A 24,935-nucleotide genomic window follows, 5' to 3' on the forward strand; every position below is an offset into this window, starting at 1 on the left:
CCAATGCCAGGTTAAAAACAGGTAAATGACAGCACACACCGACTGAATCTTTGAGCCAAGCTAGTGTATGCAGATGTTCTATTTTTGTCCACGTCTTGTGAACATAAAAAATATGGCCAAGTGCAGACAAACAAACATTTAATCAGAGGAAGTGAGGATCAACTGAAGCTCGTTTTTTCAGCTTTACTGTCTTGTGTTTTGAGAGAAAGCGGCAGAATTTGGTCCAGACAGAGGCTGAAACATGGAGGAAACGTGTTTTAAATGTTAAACATGGATGTGATCTGATTGATGACGCTCCCAACATGAGTGAGGAACACTTGGCAGGATGAAGAGCAGTGTTGAACAAAGCTGTGATTACGCTCCAGTAAAACAACGACAGCAGCTTCTGATTTAATCAGCCGCAGTCCCCACTGTGCGTCTCATTAGCTCGGCAGCAGCGCGCTCTGGGGCTCCTTCTCCAATGCAGTCGTCCCTGTTTTCTCTTGTTTTGTTTGGTTGCGTGCGTTTCACAAAGGCCCATTGTTGCCGCAGCAGCTGTTTTGTTTTTCCAGCGGTTACTAAGCCAGACGAAGGTACTGCAGCAGCAACACGCCAGCTCCACTCAGTCATGGATGAGGGGAGAAAATGTTGTTTCTGCAGAGAGGAGGTAGACCCCTCAGCCGTGAGCTTGTGGACAGATAAACTCCCTCCACATGTGATGGGCTGATGACTGCATTATAAAAATGATTATAGTAATTCTGAAGATTTAAAGAATATGAAGTGTTCCAGGATCTTTTAATTTTCCAACGTCTTTTAAGCAACCTCTATGATTTTTTTTTTTTTTTTTTTTTTTTTTTTTTCCCCCTAAAGCACCCCAAATTGCCAGAACTTTCATTTCCTGGGACCGCAGTTTAGGAATGTTCCAGCAAACCTTCAGCTCTTTGTTATCGGTATTTCTGCCTCAGTCTGAAGGTATGCAAAGATGCATTAAAACCTGTTGTCGAGTTATCTTGTGCCAAAATACGAACTGACACATTAAAATCTAGCTGGACTTGTACATCTTTTAGTTTTTGGCTAAGGACAGAATAAAGTCTGGGAAACCTTCTTTAAACTTCCTAACATGATGACGTCTCAAGCAGCTTGAAGTTTGGGAAGTTTCCAAGGAACTAAAAGTTGGATGTGTTAAGGATGAGGGCTGCACTAAAGTTCAGTGGACCATTTTAGGTTCTAGTTGGACTTGTTTTATCCCCAATTTTGTGACAGTACCAGTTCATGACAACACCAACAAAATATTAAGGTAGAAGCTTTTAAACTTCAGCTGGAATTGTTCATTGGCCCATATTTAAGTTTCCCCTGAGGCAGTTTTAGTTTGTGGTCCAAAGCAATACTTAAACTTGAACTAGATTTTGGTGTCAAGTATAAAAATAAAAAAAAAGAATAAAGTTCCAGAAACCTGCTTGGGTTTAAACATGTCCTCCAGCACAGTGACCTTTGTTTCTAAAGCAGGAAAAAGTCAGATCTTGTACTTCCATAGACTAAAGATGGAAAGTTTCCAAGGAACCAAAAGGCTCTTTGAGATACTTATTTATCTGTGATTCTATCTCAGTTTAAAGCCTAGAAGACATTAGTTAGCTGATGCCTTAGAAAGCTGTTTCTGTATGTTAATGTCATGAGGCAAATGCTAAATGATGTTGTACACACTGTAATTTTGAAGTGGATGGTGTTGGATTGTAGCTGGACTTGTTTGTTGTTTCATCTGTAATTTTCCTGAGAAGCACTTTAAAACTGGTGCCTAACCTTGAACTAGTTTTTGGTAACGAAAAGGAAGTGAATCAAGTTGTATAACCTTTTTCTCTATTGACTATGTGCACGTTAGCATATGCTACTTCCGGTGCGGAACCTCCTGTGGGGAGCTTTGTTTCCGGTGTCCTATTCGCGCCTGGTTTACGGTCCAAAACAAGTTGAGCAAATGAATCAAGCAGCGATTTACATTTCTCTAGATGTCTTGGGCATTTACCCAATATATCTGTAAATGATGTTCATCGACTTGTCGATATTTTTCCCCCGCGCCTCAGAGCAAAAGAGAAAAGGGATTCAAATGTTATATTTCTCAGCTGTCCCTCGTTTATCGCGGGTGTTATGTTCTAAAAATAACCAGCGATAGGTGAAATCAAGTAGCCAAATTTATTTTTTGACGGTGCAAAACGTTTGGTGGACATACAGTACTGCACTTCAGAGTCACACTGCTAGCGATCGATGCAGCGATTCTGTACTGTACAGGAGAGACGTCACGGAGGAGATCGTCTGCAGCGATCAGGACACAATGTGACGTAAAAAAACGTGCAAACTTGCACTAAAAAAATCCGTGAAACAGCGAGGTGAAAGGTGAACCGCGTTATAGCGAGGGACCACTGTAATTTTGAAGGTAAGTCACAACATACCCTTCGTAAATACTAATGTATAGAAACCGTTACCAGTAATCATTCATTTTTTGTGTGGCTTTTTTCACGGTTTGTTAACATGCTGTGTAGGTGTGTACTTGACTAGCTGATATCGACATAACTGGGGAAAGATCTGGTTTGACTATTCTTCACCTGTAGTTTGAATGCTGAACATTTGCCTGTTTAAATCATAAGACCAGTCACTATACAGAGATGTGCTTCTGAATGTGGACGATGTGTCTTCTGCTGCAGTGATGCAGTTCTGCTTGTGTTGAGTGATGTAAACAACTGATCGATCTAAACGCTTTAAACGTCAAAGTTGATCATTAGATTTTTTTATGACACAACAGTGGTGAGTGTTCCCACCTTCTGCTCTTTGTAACTTAACGCAATCTTTCCGTTTTCGAGTTTTGGACATGATTTTGGAGTATATCTTCGCAGTAGCGATTGACCGCAAAGTAAAGCTACCGGAAATGCACAACCCCACATCCGGTCTCAAACCAGGAAGTTAGCATTGTCTCGTGCACATAGTCAATTCATAGTTCCTCCATCAGATGATCTGTATTTCTAAGAAATGCAGAACTTTGACTTCCAGAGAATAAATGTGAACTTTCCAAGGAACTCTTATTCTCTTATTATATATCTCTCTCTTATAACTCTTATTTCAGTTTTGTGCTTTTACACTCCAGTCTGAAGCCCCTCAAAGAGGATTTGAAACCATCATCTCATCTTTAAACAAGTCAGACAGGCGACAGGCGGGTCCTTTTGTTTTTTGAAAAAAAAGAAAGAAAAAAAGTTCGCATCGAAGAAAAGGGCGCAAGACGTCTGGGCTCCAGCTTTGGTGATATTCTTGAAACGCTTTACCTGGCAATGTTATTCTACCTGCATCCGTCTTTTATTTACAGTTTTTGGGCATTAAAGATTGACTTCCTTACAGTCTGAAGATGTTGCAGTTGTCTTTGCTACTCTGTAATGCTAAAAACTGTACCCTGCAGGAATTCAGTTCACAGCTGCTTGTAAGAAGCTTCAAAGAGGGACATTTTTAGTGTTTGTAATAAAGTTTCTCTGGTGAAGTGAAGTAGCGAGTGTTTCTGCAGTCGGGTTCATTGTGTTGCAGCAACACAGTCTTTGAGGAAAACTGGTTCTTCAAATCCACAGTGGAACGCAGAGCTGGACTCGGTTCAACCGGGATGATTAATGCATCAGGTACCAAACACAATGCAGCTCTTGTGGTGAGGGGATGTGTTGTGTGCTCGGCATTTCACTGCAGCTTTTCTCTCCCCTCTCTGCCTGGCCGGGGCCTCATTGTTCAGGGAGGGAAAAACACACCCTGAATGTTTCAGAGCTCTGAAGTCCTACCTGCTGCTTCTGCTGCTGCTGCTGCTCGTGCCGTCTCAGGACACAGCTCTTCATTTGAAGAGATACTGAAACCCTTCGGTGCCGGCCTGTCACAGCCAACGGCTCATCTGGCCGCTTTGCTTTGCTTTGTTCGCAGTGAAACCCAACCAGCTGCTGCGTTTAAAGGCTGCTGGGCAGGCTATCAGTTCAAGCTTTTGTCTTGTCTGAATGGGATTACGTGGAGAGGCCCAGCAGCTCCGTTTTTGGGTCAGTTTTTCATTCAGAAACATGAAGTTACAGGATGTGACGGTACTTTCCTTTTATGGCTCACCTGTGTGTCAGTTTACTCATCAGACTGACTCACAGTGAAAGTGTTATCCCAAATATCCAGTTAATTGATGGGAATTAATGTATAAGCCTTAAAGCTGAGGGTGAAAAATCAGCTAGGCTAGTGTGTGATCAGTGGGCTTCTTTTCATCTTTCAGTCAATTAAATCACATCAAAGTGTGAATATATGCACTGTAAGTACTGTACACTGTACTATACACAAGTCCATCACATAGAAATTGGTCAACAGGGTGTTGGAGGCAACCAGAGGTTCCAGGAATAAATATGAAGCCGCAAGAATAATCCCACTTTCCTTTCTTTCGGCTTTGTTCTAGCTTTTTCTTATCACAGCCCCTTTGCTATACGATCACTCACACCTACAATTTGTTTCCTGGAAAATTGAGCTTCTCACAAACTCAAAGTAACGTCTGAGTGAGCTTCCTCTGTGAAGACTTTCAGGATCCGGTTACAGTTTTCAAACTTCAGAGGTTCTAACTCCAGCTGTGAGTTTTCCATCAGCCTCTTTGGATCTGCTGATGTTCGATTTCAGTTTGGCCCTGAGTCTAGGGATAAAGGGGTCTGTTCTGCTCTCCATCCCTGCCTGGGCTGTGGGGGGAGGTGGTTTGAGATTGAGGTGTGGGATCTGGGTAGAGGAAAAAGAGGCTGTCCAGCTGTGATGGTAATTAAGGCAAACAAAGAGGAGAATTAGCTGCACAGCAGGAAGCCCGCCTTCCTCATAACACCTCCACATGTGTGCTTCATGTGAGGAAGACATGGTTTTTAGAGCTGTTGGACTCTGGGAGAGCACATTAAAACAGTTTTTCTTTCACAAAGCAGCCTGAAACCACAAAAAAACACTGATTATTCAAAAAAAGAAACCGTTTAATCAGGGTTTGATGGTATTGTTCGTGATTTAATCGGCTGTGGTAGAGTTCATCTGATCTCAATCTTCAGCCCAACATTGGTCATAGGTGAGTCGACCTGGACTAAACCTGACAAGCAGTAAAAACAGTGGAAAACTTTAACGATGACAACAGCTACCTAAAAATAACAGAGGACACAATCACACACTGCATTATATTATATTACCAGAAACTTTCTAAAAAGTAGTATATTTAGATTTGGTACATGGTGTCACCCCTGGGTATCCCTTTTTCATCATATTGAGGCTTTACGAAAGAGAGAGAGTGGAAAAAGTTCAGCTTATTTGGACTGATGAAGAATATTCTGTGTTTGTATGTCTGAGGCTGGAAATCAAATACCAGCCCCCTGCCTGCAAACTGTGGTTTCTACAGGCCTTCAGGCCTGCTGACAGAGATCACACATCCAAATGTTTCAGGGTCATCCAGCATCCATCATTCTGTTTATGTGAGCTCCACTCCCAAGAGTCTGTGTTCACTCAGCCGCACTACCAGATATTTACAATAAAACCTCTGAAGGACGTATCCTCGGTGGTTTCTAGATAATAGCATTTATCTGCAGCTGAGATGTTCCTGTAGTTTATTTAGAAACCCTGCACAGATTAATAACAGATAACAGCCAGTAGTTTGCGCACAGCAGTGGAGAATGATGTAATGCAGGGAGGGAAGATGTTTAGGTTCTCTAAAATTTATATTGCCTGACCATCAGTCTCATTTCATGAAAATGCTGGTTTAAAATGAAAAAGTCAAAACTTGTAGGTTATGTTGCTGTGTGTAAAAACCCATCTTTTACTGCACAGCTGAGAGCTGTGCTGGTTCTGCAGTAGTTTGTGGAAAACGATGAGGTGCATGTGTGAATTTCACTTGTCTCTCAATGTGTGGGCACGCTGTTTAGTGTGGAGTGATTAGTGTTTCGTGTCTTTGTGATGGTCGTTTTTCTGTGTCTTCAGCTTCATGTACTGGACTGATTGGGGCGAGATCCCAAAGATTGAGCGGGCGGGCATGGACGGGACAAATCGCTCCATGATCATCGATAAGGAGATCTACTGGCCCAACGGGTTGACGCTGGACTACAGCCAGCAGAAACTGTACTGGGCCGACGCCAAGCACAGCTTCATCCACCGCTCCAACCTGGACGGCTCCTTCAGGTATATGCAGCGCCACCTTTAGGGTTTTTGAAGCTGGGTGATGAGTTTTTTCAAAACCGTAACATGCTGTGTGTTTTCAGGGAGGTGGTGGTTAAAGGTGAGCTGCCTCACCCGTTTGCCCTCACTCTGTTTGAGGACACGCTCTTCTGGACTGACTGGACCACCCACTCCATCCACTCATGCAGAAAGCAGACAGGAGGTGGCCAGCGTGTTGTCCACTCCAACATCTTCTCTCCCATGGACATCCACGTCTTCAGCACCAAGAGACAACCCACCGGTGAGTCCAGACAGTTTCATCCCCTCCGACATGTTCACTGACTCACTCGGGTAAGAATCTGAGCTTTGAAAAGAACAAACCAGGCCTCTCTGCAGATGTGTTTAACAGCTGCATGTTTCCTCGGTCTTCACTTGTCCTCATCTGTGATCAGACAGTCCTCTTTCAGGCTGTGGAGAGCACAGAGCCCTTCAGGTGTTGAACAGAGGCACATCCTTCCAACCAGATGTGAGAATATCCAACATGTGGAGTCTGTGAAGCTCCAGCTGCAGCAAACCTCATCGGATTTATGCACAAATGTTTTTGTTGGCTCTCTGATAAAGAATCTGAAACACAGTCAGATTCCTCGTCTTGTGTATTTTTATACTTGGGGTTAAATTATTCACAGGAAAAAAAAAAAAAAGCTCTAGAAAATCCTTTAAAAACCCCAACGAGGTGTTGTGGTTTGTGCAAACAATAGCTTGGCCGTGTTAATTCAAGCCAAACAACAGCAAAGTTTCCTCACTGAGAACATGTGGCACTAATTAAAAAGCCAAGCACTGACAGATTTGGTATCACTGTACTGTGAAAATGCTGTTTAGATTTCTGTTTTGTTCCTAAAAAGTCCTTGATTTGTTGTTGAAAAGTGCACAGGAACCTTGTTAGAGTCATTAAAACTATTTTCAGTGAAGATGATCTTATTAAAACATAAAAAGATAATTTAAAACAAGCGAGGTCTCTATATGTCAATTTCTTGTTTGTTTGTTTTTTTTAAAAGTGGACTTTTACGTATTCAAAATGAAAAACACATTTTTACTTTTAAATGATTACAAATGCCAAACAATTGCTTGTGTTATGTCACTGTAGCGACATGCAGACCACCCAAACACACAGTTCTCTGCCTGATGTTTATCCTTTAGTGTCTGATGTAAGAGCTGTCATCTGGAACACATGAATGATTTCCTGAGGGTCGTGCTGAGGGTAAAGTGCAGTTTTGAGGCTGTAACTTGAAGGTAACTGGATTTTTTGTTTCTTGTTTTTTTTCCTTTCGTGGCAGCAGTGAATACTCCTTGCTCCCTGAACAATGGAGGATGCTCCCACCTCTGCCTCCTCTCACCTGTCAGGCCTTTCTATCGCTGTGCCTGCCCCACTGGGGTCCAGCTGCTGGAGGACGGCAAGACCTGCAGAGACGGTAAGAACGCTCTCCGCCTTCATTGTCTGTCGGTTCCTGACGCAATCTGTCAATTTTTAGCCGTTGTTTTTCAGGGTTTTGTTTTTTTTGTTGTTGTTTGTTTCTTTGTTTGTCTTTTACCTGAAGCATTTTAGTCTGGGTTTAATAGTAAAGTCAAAAGTTGGACTTTGACTAATAATAAAACAAAAACTGCAGACAAACATAAGGACAAAGAAATTGTGCTAGAGCTCAGCTACCTTAGATTGCAAAGGTGTTCCTAATGAGGTGGTTGGTGTATATTTAGGTCTATATAATCCAGAGAGTCAGATTAAACTCGCAAAATGTGCATTTTGGCTTCAGAAACACTCGAATGGAAACCGAAAAAGAGTCCAAATATTTCCTGAAGTGCGTCAGTGAGCAACGTCGATGCATGCAGATTATCTTTTATTTTCACCCAGAAAAAAGGGAAAAAGCACAAAATGCGAGCTTGTATAACTGTTTACAAGGATCCAGGCCGAGCACGCAGATTGGATTCATTAGTGTGTTTGAGCTTTTTGTTCCTGCTTGAAGAGAAGCCGGCAGATTTTCTGGTGCCAAACCTCATTAGCTTTTCCTCTAATTTAAAAACTCCTGATAATGTGCTCGCTCCCACTCTCCACCTCCTCCTCCTTCTCTTCTTCATCGTAGTCATGTACAAGCAGAAGGTGGTGCTGGGCTGACCTGTTGTTGCTATGGTAATCCGCCTCCATGAGCGGGGCCGGCCGTTTGAACTGCAGCCCGACGTTTCCCCGCCCTCTGCCTCCTTTTATTTACATTTTCGGGTTCAGTAACCCTCGCCTGTAGAGCAATGGGAGTTTTGAAGGCGGGGAGGCCTTTGTGAGAGACGGGATCACATGATTCCCCTGCAGACAATGCCCCCTTTCACTGCTGGGGTTTAACCATTTCAGCCAAGGGGGGGTGAGCTGAAGGGTCGATGTTTGTTACTTCTCTGAATGTTAAAGAAATGAAGTCAGGTGTTATATCAGGACTGCGAGTAAAAGTCCTTCACACAGAGCCCCAGGGTTCATTTCTGCTGTGCATGTTTTTAATTAGCTGTGTGCTAACAGAAAGAAAATCTTCACCAGGTGGATTCAGACCTGCAGTAATTCCCCTTCAGGGTTTACACTGCTCTTTATATGTAAGATATCAAAACCTTCAAATATCTTTTACATTTCTTTTAACTTTAAAGAAGGCAGACATAATGGTCTCAAACAAGGCTAAAGATTTTCACTGGACAGTTTTTACATTTCAGTTTTACTCAAGACCAAAATGATCACACTTAGTTTTAGTTCTCTGCAGTATTCGAGGTCTAAACTTGGTCCAGAGTGGATAAATTTTGTATGGGTCATATTTTCAGCTGTGGGCGGATTACCAAACGGCTTCATACTTGTTGAAAGCTGAGATGGAAAAATGGTTCAGGCTGCCACTGTAATGTGTTATTATTACGACACCATAGATGGTCTATAAAATTATCAGTAAGTATGTTGATAATTGCTGATCTCAATTTTTATGAATACTGTACTAGCCTAGGTGAAACTCTAATGCTGTGATATCTTCATTACTTTGAATCGGCATCTTTTTAAAGGTGATGCAGTAATGTAATTGTAAAAAAAACTTTGAGTGATGATGTTCTGACCCTGTTTCTAACCTATGTGTTCCTCCTCAGGTGCGACGGAGATGCTGCTGCTCGCCCGGCGAACTGACCTGAGGCGAATCTCTCTTGACATGCCAGACTTCACTGACATCATCCTGCAGGTGGACAACATCCGTCACGCCATTGCCATCGATTATGACCCGGTGGAGGGATACGTCTACTGGACCGATGACGATGTGAAGGCCATCCGCCGCTCCCTTCTGGATGGCAGTGACGCTCAGTTCGTGGTCACATCTCAAGTGGACCACCCTGACGGCATTGCCGTCGACTGGATCGCTCGGAACCTCTACTGGACCGACACTGGGACTGACCGCATCGAGGTGACCCGGCTCAATGGTACCATGCGCAAGATCCTGATCTCCGAGGACCTGGATGAGCCCAGAGCCATCGTTCTAGACCCCGTGGCTGGGTGAGTCTAACATCTGGAAGAAAATAAAGGAGAGAGTTTTGTGATCTGAATAAAGGCACAAAATATTTATAAGCATATGTCAGGATTTTAAAAATTCTCAGATGAGGCTTCAATCAAAGATTTCAAAGATCTGAATCTCATATTTGGAGTTATTGCAAACAAAACTTCAGAGTTTAATTCTGTGAAATCATTTTAAAACGTTCTTTGTAGAAGTTCAGGTGTTTGACTCCTTTAAACCAACAAGGTCAGGTTAAAGTTTTTTTCCCCTCCTGTTTTTCAGGTACATGTACTGGACCGACTGGGGTGATGTGCCGAAGATCGAGCGGGCCGACCTCGATGGGATGGAGAGAGTGGTGATGGTGAACACGTCTTTGGGTTGGCCCAACGGCCTCGCACTCGACTACGAAGAACGCAAAATCTACTGGGGAGACGCCAAGACGGACAAGATCGAGGTTTGTGTTTGAGCTCCAGATTTTACTTTGATGCTCAGAATTCTTTAGTCTTGGTGTCCTGATGGTTCTCTGATCTGCTATTCTTAAAAGTCAACCTTTATGATTTCAATCTTTTGTCAATTTTAAACAGGGTGGTGGGAACAGTTTTCACACAGGTTCTTTTAGTTTTTGTCAGCACAGAGCTTCAAGTCTTCTTATAGGGCCACTCGAAACACCACCAGCTGTCCTGTATGTAAAATAATCTGTGTTGGAGGCAGGCATGTCAAGCAAATATGTGAAAGACAAGGATATTGACTATGGACTGTTAGATCAATCCAGCCTTGTAGTTAGCAGTGCTTTTGTTCTGTTGGTTAATCTTAGCTGGTAAACAGCTGTTAGGTACATTACTGCTTTCTGTTGGTGGTAATGGTGCTTTACATGCAGGCACAGGTAAAACATGAGGAACATGGACTTCAGGTTAAACAGTTGAATAAATATTTCAGTTATTGTGAAATTATGATTCCTGTTTGTGATGTTGTAGATCTGAACATAAAATGACAGTGAAGTCGTTCTTCTCCTGACTCAACACTCATTTTGGGCTGTTTTTTGGGTTTTGTTTGAAGCATCATTATAAATTTATAGAAATTAAAAATTTCAGTAATTTCAACCTGTCAAAAAAAAAATCTAACTTCAGATTCTGCCATTAAGCCAGATTTTTGGTAATAGCCCAATATTCAAACCACCACAGCTGAACTGAACATGAAATCACCCTAAACTTGTGACGGTGAGCGACTCGTTCAAGGAACAGTACAAGCAAATATATAACGTTCAGAATAACGTTCACTGATTGCCCTTTTAAATAATCTGGTGCTGACGTTATTTTCTACTAAAAATATTCAGAGCATAAAAAAAGCACTAGACTCTAGTGCTTTTTTTTATGCTCTGAATGTTTTTCATTGTTCACTCTAGTGACTAGAGTGAACAATGAACATTAAAATGGTTTACAGTTTTATTTTCAAATGGCCTCCTGAAGGTTTGCTGATGTTTTATTGTTTTGTTTTTTTTCCTGTGAGAGGAAACGTTGCAACTGGACGGTCTCTTCAGCTCTCTGTTCGTCGCAGAGCTGTGAAACTTTGTGCTCATGGCAGCTGTGCTCGGTGTCGACCGTCCAGCTGGGTCTGAAAGTAAAAGTCTGATCTCTTTCTCTCTGCGGTTTGCATCCTCACGCCATGCTGTCATGTTTGTAGCTGATTTTATATCTCTGGTTTTCATCTGACCCCACCTGAACCCCTTCTTAAACCCCCCCCCCCTCAGAGATCATGTTGATGCCTGGCAGTGCCCCGGCAGAGGGGCCTCTGCCCCCCTCCCCCCCGGGTTTCTCCGAGGACCCAGTTTTTGCGGTGAGATCCCACATCTGGTTCCGATTGCGGCCTGCGCTCCAGCTGCGGTCGGCTCTGTTTAGAATAGACCCAGAATCTGAAACCGTCGCCGCGCTGCGGTCTCAACTCCCAAACCAGCGGAGACCTTTTGGCTGAGGCCGTCGGGCTGAGGATGGAAACTTCGTCTTATATTTATACACCACGTTCCTCCGAGGCCCAGTGTGTGGAGATGTTTTTGAAAGATGGCAGCCGGCCACGCAGGGGCTGTTCTGGGAGCAGCGAATCGCATTGCTCCACGCTGCACTGATAGGTGGAAGGACGCTATACAGATTACAGGCCTCACTGTTTTTTCTTTTCTGCAAATTCCTCACATATTTGTCTCTGTTGACACTTTGAGCCTCCCTGCATGTTTCAGAAATGATCTTATCGAGGTGAACTCCTCTTCATGTGTTCGCCTGTTTCACCAACACTGCTGCAGTTAAAAAAAAGAATTGCCTTTAAAAATGAGTCTTGGGTTCGATGTTTTGTTTTTCTTCCTCTCACTTTACTCTTTGTGCTTTGGTCTGCTGGCTCATGAAAATGTAAAGCTTTTATTTTTCATGGTTTAATTACACAAAGAACTTTTAACAGTGTATATAAGAGAATACAGGAAAAACTGCATTAACCTGCACGTACAGCTCAGAAGTTTAATGATATTAAAAAAACAATAACTGGGTTAAGTTAAATTTTCTCTGATAAAATATTTAGCTGAAGGATAAACACTTGAAACAGCTAAGTTATGAGTATGCAGGTTGAATTGGTGATTTAAAAGAAACAATTAGAAACAGTCGAACATAAATATTTAACTAATAGTAGCATATAGTTGGCTTTTGAATGTTAAACGTGCTGGATAAAAAGTTTAATTTATCTAATTTAACAAATGACTAGCTTAAAGTAAGCTAGTCAGGAGCTAAAGACAAGTGGCTTAGTGTATATCTTTTTATTTTCAAATAGCTGTACAGCACTTTGTTTGAAAGCACTTTATAAGTAAAGTTATTATTATTGTTATTATTAAAAAGTTAAAAATATTTATGTATACATGAACAGATGAATCATTAAAGTCACAGATGGTTGAAATGTTAAGCTAAAAGTAATAAAGTCGTTTAGGTTGTTGGCTAAGTGTAATTAATGGTTAAATGAGCGGTGTTGAGGGTCCACATGGTTTCTGCAGTGACTCAGTCCTTATGCATCATGTTTGGTGGTGCTGATGGAGGTGTGTTGGAGCTCCTCTGATGGTGCGTCAGTGTGTGGAGGCTGTAACGTCAATTCAGTCTTTGTTTTAATCGATTGCAGCTTCATGTGTGAGTTTTTCTGTGCTTGTGTCCCGTGGAGTGGGTCTTTACAGCACTCTGTCCTGGTATTTGTCAAAGTGAGATGTCAAATTTTGTGTGAGAGCAGAAGAAGAAGAAGAGGAGGAAATGTGGCACCCATATGCTGCTGTTGTTTGTTTGCTCCGGCTGTTGCTTCTAATTAGTGGCTCTGCGATGTGCTGCCAGGACGCCTGAGCCCTTATGAGCATGCTCTGTATCCACAGTGAGTCTGCCCAACCCCCCATCTGTGCAGCACTGGCTAGAGGAAATGTTCTGTGATGGGACCTGGTCTGTTCTCTGCTCATCCCTTTGTTTTACAGGAACTTGGCGACTGCATGGACTTTCAGTTTATAGTTTGATGCTGGTTTAAACATACTGGAAATGCGGCAACCTGCATTGGAAGCAGGTTTATAAACTCTTCCTGCTGGTGTCAGCACTTTTAATACAGCAAACATCAAACTCTTATTCAAACCATAACAATTAATTTTTTTAATTTTATCCCCATTTTTCTTCCTCCTTTTTATCTTCTCCTTATTTTGTTTATATCTTCATTTTATTCTTTACTCTTTCTTATCTTCTGATTTGGAGGTTGGCTTCCTCTTTTTATTCTCACTTCTTCCTCTTTGTCTTTATGTACTTATTCCATTTTTCCACTTATTGGCTTTGTTTTCATACTCTTCCTTTATATTTCCTCTTTATTATGCTTTTCCTCTTCCCCTGATGTCTTCCTTCTCCTTCAGACTATAATTTCTTACCTTGTGTTTTCAGGTGATGAACATGGATGGGACGGGGCGACGGGTGCTGGTGGAGGACAAGCTTCCTCACATCTTTGGCTTCACCCTGCTTGGAGACTACATCTATTGGACAGACTGGCAGCGGCGCAGCATCGAGTGCGTGCACAAACGCACCGCAGTGAGAGAATTCATCATCGACCAGCTACCCGACCTCATGGGCCTCAAGGCCACGAATGTACATGAAGCTTTTGGTGAGTCCAGCTGATGATGGTCTGGTCTGCAGCAAATAAACCTCCCCATTTTCTCCCCAGATGCTAACTTTCTGCTTCACATGCTCAGGTACGAACCCGTGTGCGGATGATAATGGCGGCTGCAGTCACCTCTGTCTGTACAAGCCTCAGGGCGTGCAATGTGGCTGTCCCATCGGCCTGGAGCTTATTGCCGACATGAAGACCTGCATCGTCCCCGAGGCCTTCCTGCTCTTCTCTCGTCACACAGACATCCGCCGGATCTCCCTGGAGACCAACAGCAACAATGTTGCCATCCCGCTCACTGGTGTCAAGGAGGCTTCAGCACTCGACTTTGACGTCACCGACAATCGCATCTACTGGACCGACATCACTCTGAAGGTGGGACTCATTTTCACATACTTGTTTTTAGTCGTTCTCAGTTTTTTTTTTTTTTTTTTTTTTTTCTTTCTTCCTCACGTCGTCTGAATCTTTTCTTCTGTTAGTTTTTTTTCTTCTTTCTCTCGTAACACTTCCTGGTGTGAGCAGAACCTTGGTTGTGAACTAGGGGTGGGTTTCAAAAATAAATTTTAGCGTGAATAAAGCTCTATCGATTCATTAAATCCTGAATCATTTTCTAAATATAAATGTATTTGCCAGAAACGCGAGAATTTGAGGTTAAAGCTCACAAAACGATTTCAACAACCACCAAACAGCTAAAACGGCAAATGAGAGCAGGTAAACGAATTCCACACAAAGATGTAAACAAAAAGCTCGGACCCTGCGCATCAGAATGTGTGAGATGTCGGCTTTCTCACCTGACGGCATGTACATGGACACGCCATCGGTGCAAAAAAAGACAGCTCACTGATTCTGAAGCTGCAGGTTTTGTCATTCTCCAACCAAAATTCACTGAACCAGCAGCAAAAGAAGATCAAAACTACACTTCACATTTGATGAACATTGTCATAAATTCCCTCTTACTTTTGCTGTTTTGCTTCCATCATGATAAAATCACACTTCCTGGGCAGTTCTCTCTAATTGTACTTCAAGAAGTGTTTCCCATCTCAAACCACTGTTTTCTGTATTATTTGCTTGCTTATTACGCACTAGTCTACCGTTGTTTACAGTGCTGTCGGTCACTTCTTTGTTTTGTTTTCCAAAAATGACCTCCAACAAAAAAGCCTAATTTCTGCTTTTTAATACCAAAGAAATTAAAACTAAAATTCTGCCAAACTGCAAAACGCTTGGCTGGTTCTCTTAATAAAACCTCTGTAACTTTGCTCTGCTTCAGTAGCATCAGGTAATGTCCATATGTTGATTCTTGCTTTTCTTCAGTTTTTGATCTACAGCAGAATATTTTTAAGGTTATCTGCTATAAAAAGCCAGGCCAGGAAAATCTCCTTCATGATTTTCTGTGTTTTATCCTCATTTACTTTGACACAAAGGCATCTGCTGTGATGCTCACACCTCTGATGAAGTCTCTCAAGTCTCAGTACTGATAAATGATGATATTTCTGACTGTCTGAGTCAAAATCTAATCAAATCAAATCAATTCTAGAAATCAGTGAGGATACCCAGGCCTATTGTGAACTGCTGTTGTTTATCCAGTCTTTACTTTGACCTTTGACCTGTGCAGACCATCAGCCGGGCCTTCATGAACGGCAGCGCTCTGGAGCACGTGGTGGAATTTGGTCTGGATTATCCGGAGGGGATGGCGGTGGACTGGCTGGGAAAGAACCTGTACTGGGCTGACACTGGCACGAACCGCATTGAGGTAGCCAAACTGGACGGGCAGCACCGGCAGGTTCTGGTCTGGAAGGATCTGGACAGTCCCCGAGCTCTGGCTCTGGATCCGGCCGAAGGGTGAGAACCGCATGAAGCGGTCTGCAGGTCATGATGGTGGGTGTGGTTTGTGCTGACCTGTCTCCTCTCTGCAGGTACATGTACTGGACAGAGTGGGGGGGGAAGCCAAAGATCGACCGAGCGGCCATGGACGGGACAGGACGGATCACGCTGGTGGCCGATGTGGGGCGAGCCAATGGACTCACCATCGACTACGCAGAGCGCCGCCTGTACTGGACCGACCTGGACACAACGTTGATCGAGTCCTCCAACATGCTGGGTAATCTCTCAACCTCATAACTGCCAACCTAACCATTCAGCTCATGTTAGAGTAGCAGAGCGCACTTCGTGTTGTGTGACATAAACGATAGAAAGCATCAAAGTTTTTACTTCTTCGTCCCCTTTAGGTCTCGACCGTGAGGTGATTGCCGACGACCTCCCTCACCCGTTCGGTCTCACCCAGTATCAAGACTACATCTATTGGACAGACTGGAGCCAGCGCAGCATTGAGCGTGCCAACAAGACCAGCGGGCAGAACCGCACTGTCATCCAAGGTCACCTGGATTACGTCATGGACATCCTGGTGTTTCACTCGTCCAGACAGGGCGGCTGGAACGCCTGTGCCTCCACCAACGGTCACTGCTCCCACCTCTGCCTTGCTGTCCCTGTCAGCAGCTTCGTCTGCGGCTGCCCCGCCCACTTCTCCCTCAACTATGACAACAAGACCTGCAGCGGTGAGAAGACGCTTACACCCCTGCATGTATACAAACATCATGCAGAGTTATTTTGACACCTAGATTGAGAGATAAATAAAATAACTGAAACGGCAAGCGTCATCTTTGACTTCTGTATGGTGGCCTTTATGGGACATCTCAGACTCAGCTGAAGTTTGAGCTTGATAGCTTGAGTTATCTTTGTTTACTGTTTCTGCCCCACAGAAGCTCTAAGAATTCTGTCTGACGTGTTTCTGTCTTTCAGCTCCCACATCCTTCCTGCTCTTCAGCCAGAAGACAGCGATCAACCGCATGGTGATTGATGAGCAGCAGAGCCCTGACATCATCCTGCCCATCCACAACCTGAGGAACGTCCGCGCCATCGACTACGACCCACTGGACAAGCAGCTGTACTGGATCGACTCCAAGCAAAATGTCATCCGCCGTGCTCAGGAGGACGGGAACCAGGTACTGCATCCATTAGAAAAACTGGAACCACTGCCGGTCCCTGGGGAGAAAATCCAGATTCTGGTGGTTTTAGTTAACAGTCAGATCAAAACTGCCAGAGGAACTGAAAGTGTTTTTGGACAGTTGGAGAGTCTGTTTCTATAAGAAACTTAAATTTGTCTCCTACATTCACATGAAAGAGATTCAAATATAGGTGTGTTGCTAATGTTGAGTAACCACTACCATAAGTTCGCTACAAATACTCCAATCACCGCACACACACATGAATCCGGTCTTTAAGTGACGGGGTATGAACCCTGCTTCTGGGTCCAAACTGCTGTTTATTAAGGCTGTTTTGTTTTTAACATGTTTTAATGTTTTGTATGTTGTTCTATTTAATCTAAACAAGCCCCTAAAAAGAAAAAAGAAAAAAAAGTCAGTGATCACTGTGTACCACTACTCATTTTAAAGCACAGTTTTTAAAACCTTATGATATAGCTACAGCCCAGCCCGTGCAGCAGTATATTAATGACTAACCTCATATTGTGGATGGATTATCTCAGTTGTTCTCCTGACTGAAGTTTGGTCCGTTTACAGCATCCTGCCATGCGATTACATTTGTCTCTAACCATCGGGAACTCTCACGTTAACTTTTATCGAGTGGAAAAAGGTTCATCCTCCAGCTTCACTGTGTTTATGTTATGCTAACATAGCTGTGTCACTAGCCACCAGGTAGCACATCATTATATACCAGCTAGCTCAACTTTAGTAACGTCACTACTGTTTAGTTTTCTGGCTTCAATTATGTTGGAAGTGATAGCAGAGCTGTACATTTTGATTTTTTCACAAAACTCTGTCAGAACATGCTATATCATGTTTAGGTGGAAACTAGCGAGCCAACTCCCTGCTAACTTCTAACTCTGTTAAATTTGATAAATTCTGTTTTCATGGATGCCTGGATTTTACACTTAATTGTTACCCCTGGTAGAGCAGCACACTGATCCTTTTATCAAAGAAGAAAGAATTTAATCAGTTTGTAACTCTCAGTGATGCTGCAGTGTTCGTTTGACTTCAGGACCTGAAGCGGAGTTTGGACGTCAGACTTAAGGACCGGATAACCGGTGCCATAAAAGAAAACGACGGGCTCACTGGATATAAAATAAGGTCCCGTCTGAGCCCCATGAGCATTTTTCACTGCAATTGTAGTAAATGTGCAGAAGTCAATTTGACCTTCATACTGTTTTAAGCGCTGTTTCAGACCCAGAAAAGTCAAGATTTATTTCCTTTTAATATTATCAGTTTAATTTTAACATTTACGATTCATAACCTGATGAGTTCACCACATTTAAACAGAAATGGAGACAGTTTACATCCACTACGAGAAACAAGCTAACGACTAAATCTGGCTTTTGTTAAGCATTATTTTTTTGTATAATCAGCTCTGAGCATCATGGGATATATTGTAGTTTCAGTAAACTGCAACAGTTTAATGTCTTGACATTTTTCATGAATCTTCAACTTTGAACGTAAACAGAGAGATGAGACAGAAACCTTAAACCTGCAGTTTTCTCAGGGGGAGTTCAAGTCATTCCTAAATAAACATCGCAAACGACCTTAGTGACAGCATCTATAGAGAGGAGAGGGCCATGTGTGAGCATGTGCAAACGATATGTCGCCACTTTGATGTCGTTCTTGATGGAGGGTGTGCTGGTGTCATTTTGGACATTTTGTGCGTAAGTCTGTCCCGTATTCAGTAAGTGAAAATAAAATGAACAATAAAAGGTGAATCAAATGGACCATTATGGCAAGGCTGGGATGGTCAATTTGGTAAAGTAAATCCGTTGGGCATCTTTCTTTGCCTTTAGACAATAATTCTGATGGCAAAAGAGCCAAACGGGACAGGCAAAAAAAAAAAAAAAAAAAAAGACATAAAACAAATAAATATGTAAAAAAAAAAAGGACATTTTGTGCGTGTGGGCAGTAAAAACAACCTTCATTTGTCTCTTACAGATTAAACATTTCAAACTGCCCGTTTCTGGTTTGTTTTTCCAGAGCATGACAGTGGTGTCGGGCTCTCTGGGCGGACACAGTCAGGGTCTGCAGCTGTACGATCTCAGCATCGACATCTACAGCCGCTTCATCTACTGGACCAGCGAGGTCACCAACGTCATCAACGTCACCCGCATCGATGGCAGTAGAGTCGGTGTGGTGCTGCGGGAGGAGCACGACAAGCCGCGGGCCATTGTCGTCAACCCGGAGAGAGGGTCAGTACCACTGAGGCCTCACGCCAGTAATCGCCATCATTACATCATCATCATCATCATCATCAGGGCACTTTTTTCAGGCCAGTCAAAAATGACAAAACAAAAACAAATGTAAATGCACATCCCTGTCAGCATGGCCACATAGGCTCAAAAACACAACGTAATAAATATTATTAAATCCAAATCCAAATAACAGTATATTCATATATGAATATAAGTGACGATAAATACATTTTTTGTTCAAATGAGAGACTATGAGATGAGATAGCCTTTATTTGTCAGTTGCAGGTCTTTTGCCCACAACCGAGATGACAGACCATACAATACACAAACATCACATTGGGGAGACAGGTCAGGCTAGGTAGCGAGGAAAAAAACATCGAAATGTGTAACACAAAAGGATAATACAGGAATGAAATCTTTTAGATTTCTTCAGATTCTTGTGTTTTTTGTTGTGTATGAGTTGAATCTTTGTTTCTGGAAAGCATCAGGTTGCAGTGAGATGGACCTGTGGTGTAGGTTTAACACAGAAGTATAAATCAAACCCTGAACGTTTGTCTCTGGATCAAATATTATGATGTTATCATCTTGCCTAGCAACCACCTAACAACAGACAAAAACACCCAGTATTTGTAGCATGGGCATGTAATGGTAATAAACTGGAACAAATACTGTGGGGTACTTCATCTTCCTTGTTTACACCATCCCAGGCTGAAAAAAATCGTTATGGAAACTGAAATCTGTTCAGGATTCAACATTAAACAGCTGAGAAACACTTGAATGATAAACATTAACATGATTCCTGGTTGTAAATCAGCTCTTTCATCCTCCTGTGTTTCTGTAGTTAATCTGATTTAGATCCAGAAAATGTCACCTGACCCACCTGCAGGTCGTCTGTATGGCGGTGTGTGTGTGTGCACTCTGCCTTTAATCACTCTCTAATTTGTCCTCCATGTTTGTTCTGTCGGGCTGCTGCAGTTCACTGGCTCTGACTCGCTCGCTCGCTCTGAGCCATAATTGTAGGTTAGTTTCAGGCCTTGTGGTCGAGAGATGAAGTCTGCAGATGTTCTGGTTAACTTCAGAGCAGCGAGAGGGAGAACGTGTACAAACCTCCAGTCTTTGTCCTCACAGCCCGTACATTATGTCCCCACAGGTACATGTACTTCACCAATCTAATGGAGCGCTCCGCAAAGATCGAGCGGGCGGCGCTGGACGGTACAGAGCGTGAGGTGCTCTTCTTCAGCGGCCTGATGAAGCCCGTTGCTTTGGCCATCGATAACGAGGTGGGGAAGCTGTTTTGGGTCGACTCAGACCTGCGGCGCATCGAGAGCAGTGACCTCTCGGGTGAGTTGGGGCCGTCGGGTCCACTTCAGTGTCACCTGTCCAAATATTTTACTGTTTACTGCAGCTTGACCAGAGGCTCAGAGTTCGTCTTAAAAACTGAGTTTGGTGTTTTTCAGCTTTGAAGATATTAAAGGAATTTATTTAAAACTGGAGTTCATCCTGCTGCACATTCAAATCAAATCTGTTCCTGTGGATTCTGAACCTAATGCTCAGCAGTACGAACCTAAACAGGAAATAAACAAACCTCCATGAATGTCAGAAATCAGCGGAGGTGGGGGTTGGTGTGGAGACCGGCATTCCTGTGATTCTCCGGCGCCGCGTGCCGGCCGGCAGGAATGTAAACTGTTCAGTTCCTCAAATGTTTCCTCCTAAAGGAAACTCGGCCCTGCAGATTTTAGCTGCAGGAGGCCGTGAATCCTTTTTCTCTTGTGAATTTTGTACCTCTGGGACTCCGCCTCGATGAGCAGATTTTCAGGCTGTTGACCTCGGTGTATCGCTCTCCATCCTCCCACCTCCCCTCTGCCTCACCCCTCAGTTTCTCTCCCGTTTCTTTGCTCCTGAAGTTTTTGCCCTACAACCTTGTTCTTTTTTTTTTTTTCTTTTTTTCTTTTTTTTCTTTCCCGGCACTTTTTTGAAATGATTTAGGAGCCAATCGCATCGTGATTGCGGACTCGAACATCCTGCAGCCCGTGGGCCTGACTGTTTTCGGGAACCACTTGTACTGGATCGACAAACAGCAGCAGATGATCGAACGCATCGACAAGACGACGAGGGAGGGACGGACCAAGATCCAGGCCCGCATCGCCTACTTAAGTGACATCCACGCAGTCCACGAGCTCGACATGAGGGAGTACAGTGAGTCCGCTTTACATGCACGATTTAACAGATCAAACTCAAACTGAAACCGCGCTCACCTGAGCTCTGCGATTTCCAGGTAAACATCCTTGTACGTGGGAGAACGGCGGCTGCTCTCACATCTGCATCGTGAAAGGAGATGGGACGACGCGCTGCTCATGTCCTGTTCACCTGGTGCTGCTGCCCGACGAGCTTTCATGTGGAGGTGAAGCATAAAATCATCAGCATTAATAAAGATTGCTCAAAGATTTGAGCAACCCTCCTCTCAGTAAAATAAAATAGATAGATAAGGGCTATTTGAGATAACGATATATATCGGATAGGAAAATGTCTATCATTTCAAATTAGCCTATTGTTTATTTTGTGGTGACACAAAATAAACTGTTTACGGCAATATTTTTTCATCATTTTGATGGTCACTGTAGAATTAATTTCTTAAAGTTCTCTCTTTCTCTTATATTTAATATAACCACACTACGGACGGACAAGCGACTGTTTTTGTGCGTTGTCGTTAGCAACAGCGACGATAAATGCACTGCGTGGCTCCGCTGTCCGCATGTTTATTTTCCACATAAACCTTTCACAATAAAGCTGTAGATCCTGTTGAGGTTTTTCAAAATAAACCGAATCACGTGAAAGAGTACGCAGAGTGTTTACAGACGAGAAGCACGTCATGTGCTAAAAAGTAAACATAAGAACAGGTTTTCCCCCGCAGCACGCCGTGTAATAAATACTCACAAAGAAAATTGCAGCTGTTTGAGCTTATGTAACACTCAACTCCAGGTGCACGACGCCCAGCTGAAAACACTTCACGCAAGTCGAGTTGCCCGAGAGTCACAGAATTTTAATAAATGTCTTATATCGGGATATGAAATTTTGGTCATATCGCACAGCCCTGATGTAGATATTGATAGATATGTGATATAGATATATATTCATATATTTGAATACAGTTTCAACGTTAATATAAGGTTTGACCAGTGTCTGCGTCGTCCTCAGAGCCGCCCACCTGTTCGCCGGAGCAGTTCTCCTGCACGTCGGGCGAGGTGGACTGCATCCCACAGGCCTGGCGCTGTGATGGTTATGCCGAGTGCGACGACGGCAGCGATGAGGAGGACTGTCCGGTCTGCTCCGACTCAGAGTTCCAGTGCGATAGCCGGCAGTGCATCGAACTGAGCCTTCGCTGCAATGGAGAGATCAACTGCCAGGACAAATCTGACGAGAACAAGTGTGAAGGTGAGCCGGGTAAGACAGAATCTTTGAGGCGGGATCGCCGCAAAGTAAAACTTTAATTCCTCAGCGATTTAATTTTCAAAGCTTGTGTGTGTGTGTGTGTACCTGTGAGAGTGTACAACATTTGTTTGATAATTTCTAAACGCTTCACTCCTGAAATAAAAGTCAAAGGAGCCACAGTGTTTAAATATCAGTGGCCCGACCACAAACGGCAGCTGTAACAAGTCTGTTGAGCGTCTTTTGCCTAAATGTTTGTCTGCAGTTCGGTGTCCCGCCGATCAGTTCACCTGCTTCAACGGCCAGTGTATTGGGAAGCACAAGAAGTGCGACCACAACATGGACTGCATGGACAACTCAGACGAGACGGGCTGCTGTGAGTCTGCAAACACAAACATCCAAAACATCCGAACAGTTTGATCCGGTTTATCTTTTTTAATCTGATCACTTGTGTTCTGACCTGCGGGAACATCTTAGCTGTGGTGCTTCTGTCAGACTTCAAATCACTGAAACAGAAAAACGTCTAACAGTTATGAATAAATACGTACGTGTACTACACCAAGAGTTAGGGTACACACATACCCACACAGGTTTACTGTACACCAAGAGTTAGTGTGTGTGTGTGACACCAAAGCTGAATCAGTTCTTTGTCTCCATCTTATATTAGTAAAATAATAACTAGAACTTATATTTCCATAGAAAATAAAAATAAAAAATCTTCTGTGAGTTCAGATCCAACTGAGGAGCCACCGCCGCCTCCTCACAACACCATCGGCTCCATCGTGGCCGTGGTCATGGCATTGTTTGTGGTGGGCGCCATCTACTTTGTGTGTCAGAGGGTCCTCTGTCCTCAGATGAAGGACGACGGCGAAACGGTCACCAACGACTTCGTGGTTCACGGGCCGTCGTCTGTGCCACTGGGATACGTGCCGCATCCGAGCTCACTGTCCAGCTCGCTGCCAGGTGATGATGTCATCCTGGGTCACACATGGCAAATTTTCCCCACTGCTCTTCTCAAACTGACCAAAAATCTGAAATTCATGTTTTATTTAATAAATAGCTGCTGATTTTTGTGTATAAACCCATCGACAGGTATGTCCAGGGGGAAGTCTGTGATTGGCTCCCTCAGTATCATGGGTGGGAGCAGCGGCCCGCCCTATGATCGCGCTCACGTCACCGGGGCTTCATCCAGCAGCTCATCCAGCACAAAGGGAACGTACTTCCCACCGGTGAGAGACAAACACACGCTTACTCTCCCCACTTCCTTCTATAAGACTCTACCTGCTGTCCTTAGCTGGATCCATTGATTGATTGGAAACGTGACTGTGCTGTAAATTAGCCTAAACTAGCAAACGCTGCCCCCCACTATTTGTCTGAGGAACAACTCTTTGTTTTAGGTTTTGTTAAAGAATGAAACGGTGAAGTTATTAACAGTTATTTGTTTATTTTTTTTTGTTTTCGGTTTGAGCTGAATGTAGATTTGGATTCATGCTGATTTAAAAAGCAGCTAACATTACAGTGTCTGAGTTATTTGAGCTTTCTCTTTTTAACACTGCACGTTAAGCCTCTCTCCTTGTGGACTCTCTGGTCCTGGGTCAAATTGGTAAATTTCTCTTATTTTTTTGGTTCGCAGATCCTGAACCCTCCTCCGTCTCCTGCCACGGTCCGCTCCCAATACACAGTGGAGTTCGGCTACTCCTCCAACAGCCCCTCCACGCACAGATCCTACAGGTCTGTATGCTTCTGTCTGTCAGGAACTTCCAAACAGCGTCTGCTGCAGTGAATTCCTGAAATCCCTGAAGTGCTCTGGTTGTGTATTCAGAGGATTCCAGAGTAATGGAGCTGGTTTGGAAATGTAATCAGAATTCCTGCCACACATGTGAATGTTTACCCCTCGGAGATGCCTTCAGGGACCCTCGGCCTTTTTTTTTTTTTTTGTGTGTCAATTTTTTCACGTGAGACCGAGTGTGTGTTAATATAGGAGGACATTTAGATTCTTGTGGAAAGAAGCTGCGTCTGCTACTTTTTCAGAGTCAGACATCTTCAAGTTAAGAATTCATATAAAGTAAAGAGGCATTAATGACTTCATGGAGCTTTCTCCCCAGTAGAATGCTTGCATAGCATAAACCTTTGAGGACATGGGGCGATCGTGGCTCAAGAGTTGGGAGTTCGCCTTGTAATCAGAAGGTTGCTGGTTCGAGCCCCGGCTTGGACAGTCTCGTTGTTGTGTCCTTGGGCAAGACACTTCACCCGTTGCCTACTGGTGGTGGTCAGAGGGCCCGGTGGCGCCAGTGTCCGGCAGCCTCGCCTCTGTCAGTGCGCCCCAGGGTGGCTGTGGCTACAATGTAGCTGCCATCACCAGTGTGTGAATGGGGGGATGACTGGATATGTAAAGCACTTTGGGGACCTTAGGGACTAGTAAAGCGCTATATAAATGC

General features: G+C 43.5%; 1 protein-coding gene across 4 annotated transcripts in view; it reads left to right on the forward strand.

The window, feature by feature from the left end:
• The window catches only part of lrp6 (low density lipoprotein receptor-related protein 6), a 45,910-nt gene that overhangs the window by 16,045 nt on the left and 4,930 nt on the right, over nt 1–24,935 (forward strand). Inside the window, exons 3-22 of one of the 4 annotated variants that reach the window (XM_086270412.1) lie at nt 5,956–6,153; nt 6,234–6,430; nt 7,464–7,598; nt 9,283–9,679; nt 9,960–10,131; nt 13,607–13,823; nt 13,912–14,201; nt 15,439–15,665; nt 15,740–15,924; nt 16,052–16,378; nt 16,623–16,825; nt 18,857–19,068; nt 20,222–20,412; nt 21,058–21,267; nt 21,347–21,472; nt 22,267–22,512; nt 22,763–22,873; nt 23,230–23,460; nt 23,590–23,726; nt 24,131–24,228. In XM_086270412.1, the coding sequence (XP_086126538.1) occupies nt 5,956–6,153; nt 6,234–6,430; nt 7,464–7,598; nt 9,283–9,679; nt 9,960–10,131; nt 13,607–13,823; nt 13,912–14,201; nt 15,439–15,665; nt 15,740–15,924; nt 16,052–16,378; nt 16,623–16,825; nt 18,857–19,068; nt 20,222–20,412; nt 21,058–21,267; nt 21,347–21,472; nt 22,267–22,512; nt 22,763–22,873; nt 23,230–23,460; nt 23,590–23,726; nt 24,131–24,228 (4,110 nt within the window). The remainder of the gene's footprint in view (nt 1–5,955; nt 6,154–6,233; nt 6,431–7,463; nt 7,599–9,282; nt 9,680–9,959; nt 10,132–13,606; nt 13,824–13,911; nt 14,202–15,438; nt 15,666–15,739; nt 15,925–16,051; nt 16,379–16,622; nt 16,826–18,856; nt 19,069–20,221; nt 20,413–21,057; nt 21,268–21,346; nt 21,473–22,266; nt 22,513–22,762; nt 22,874–23,229; nt 23,461–23,589; nt 23,727–24,130; nt 24,229–24,935) is intronic. The other 3 variants (XM_086270414.1, XM_086270413.1, XM_086270415.1) reach the window with 3 other exon arrangements.

This window comes from Aulonocara sp. 'chitande type north' Nkhata Bay, linkage group LG17 (assembly GCF_057382095.1).
Source record: "Aulonocara sp. 'chitande type north' Nkhata Bay isolate Kocher_YH1m ecotype deep benthic linkage group LG17, A_spYH_male_GT1.1, whole genome shotgun sequence".
Classification (NCBI taxonomy): domain Eukaryota; kingdom Metazoa; phylum Chordata; class Actinopteri; order Cichliformes; family Cichlidae; genus Aulonocara; species Aulonocara sp. 'chitande type north' Nkhata Bay.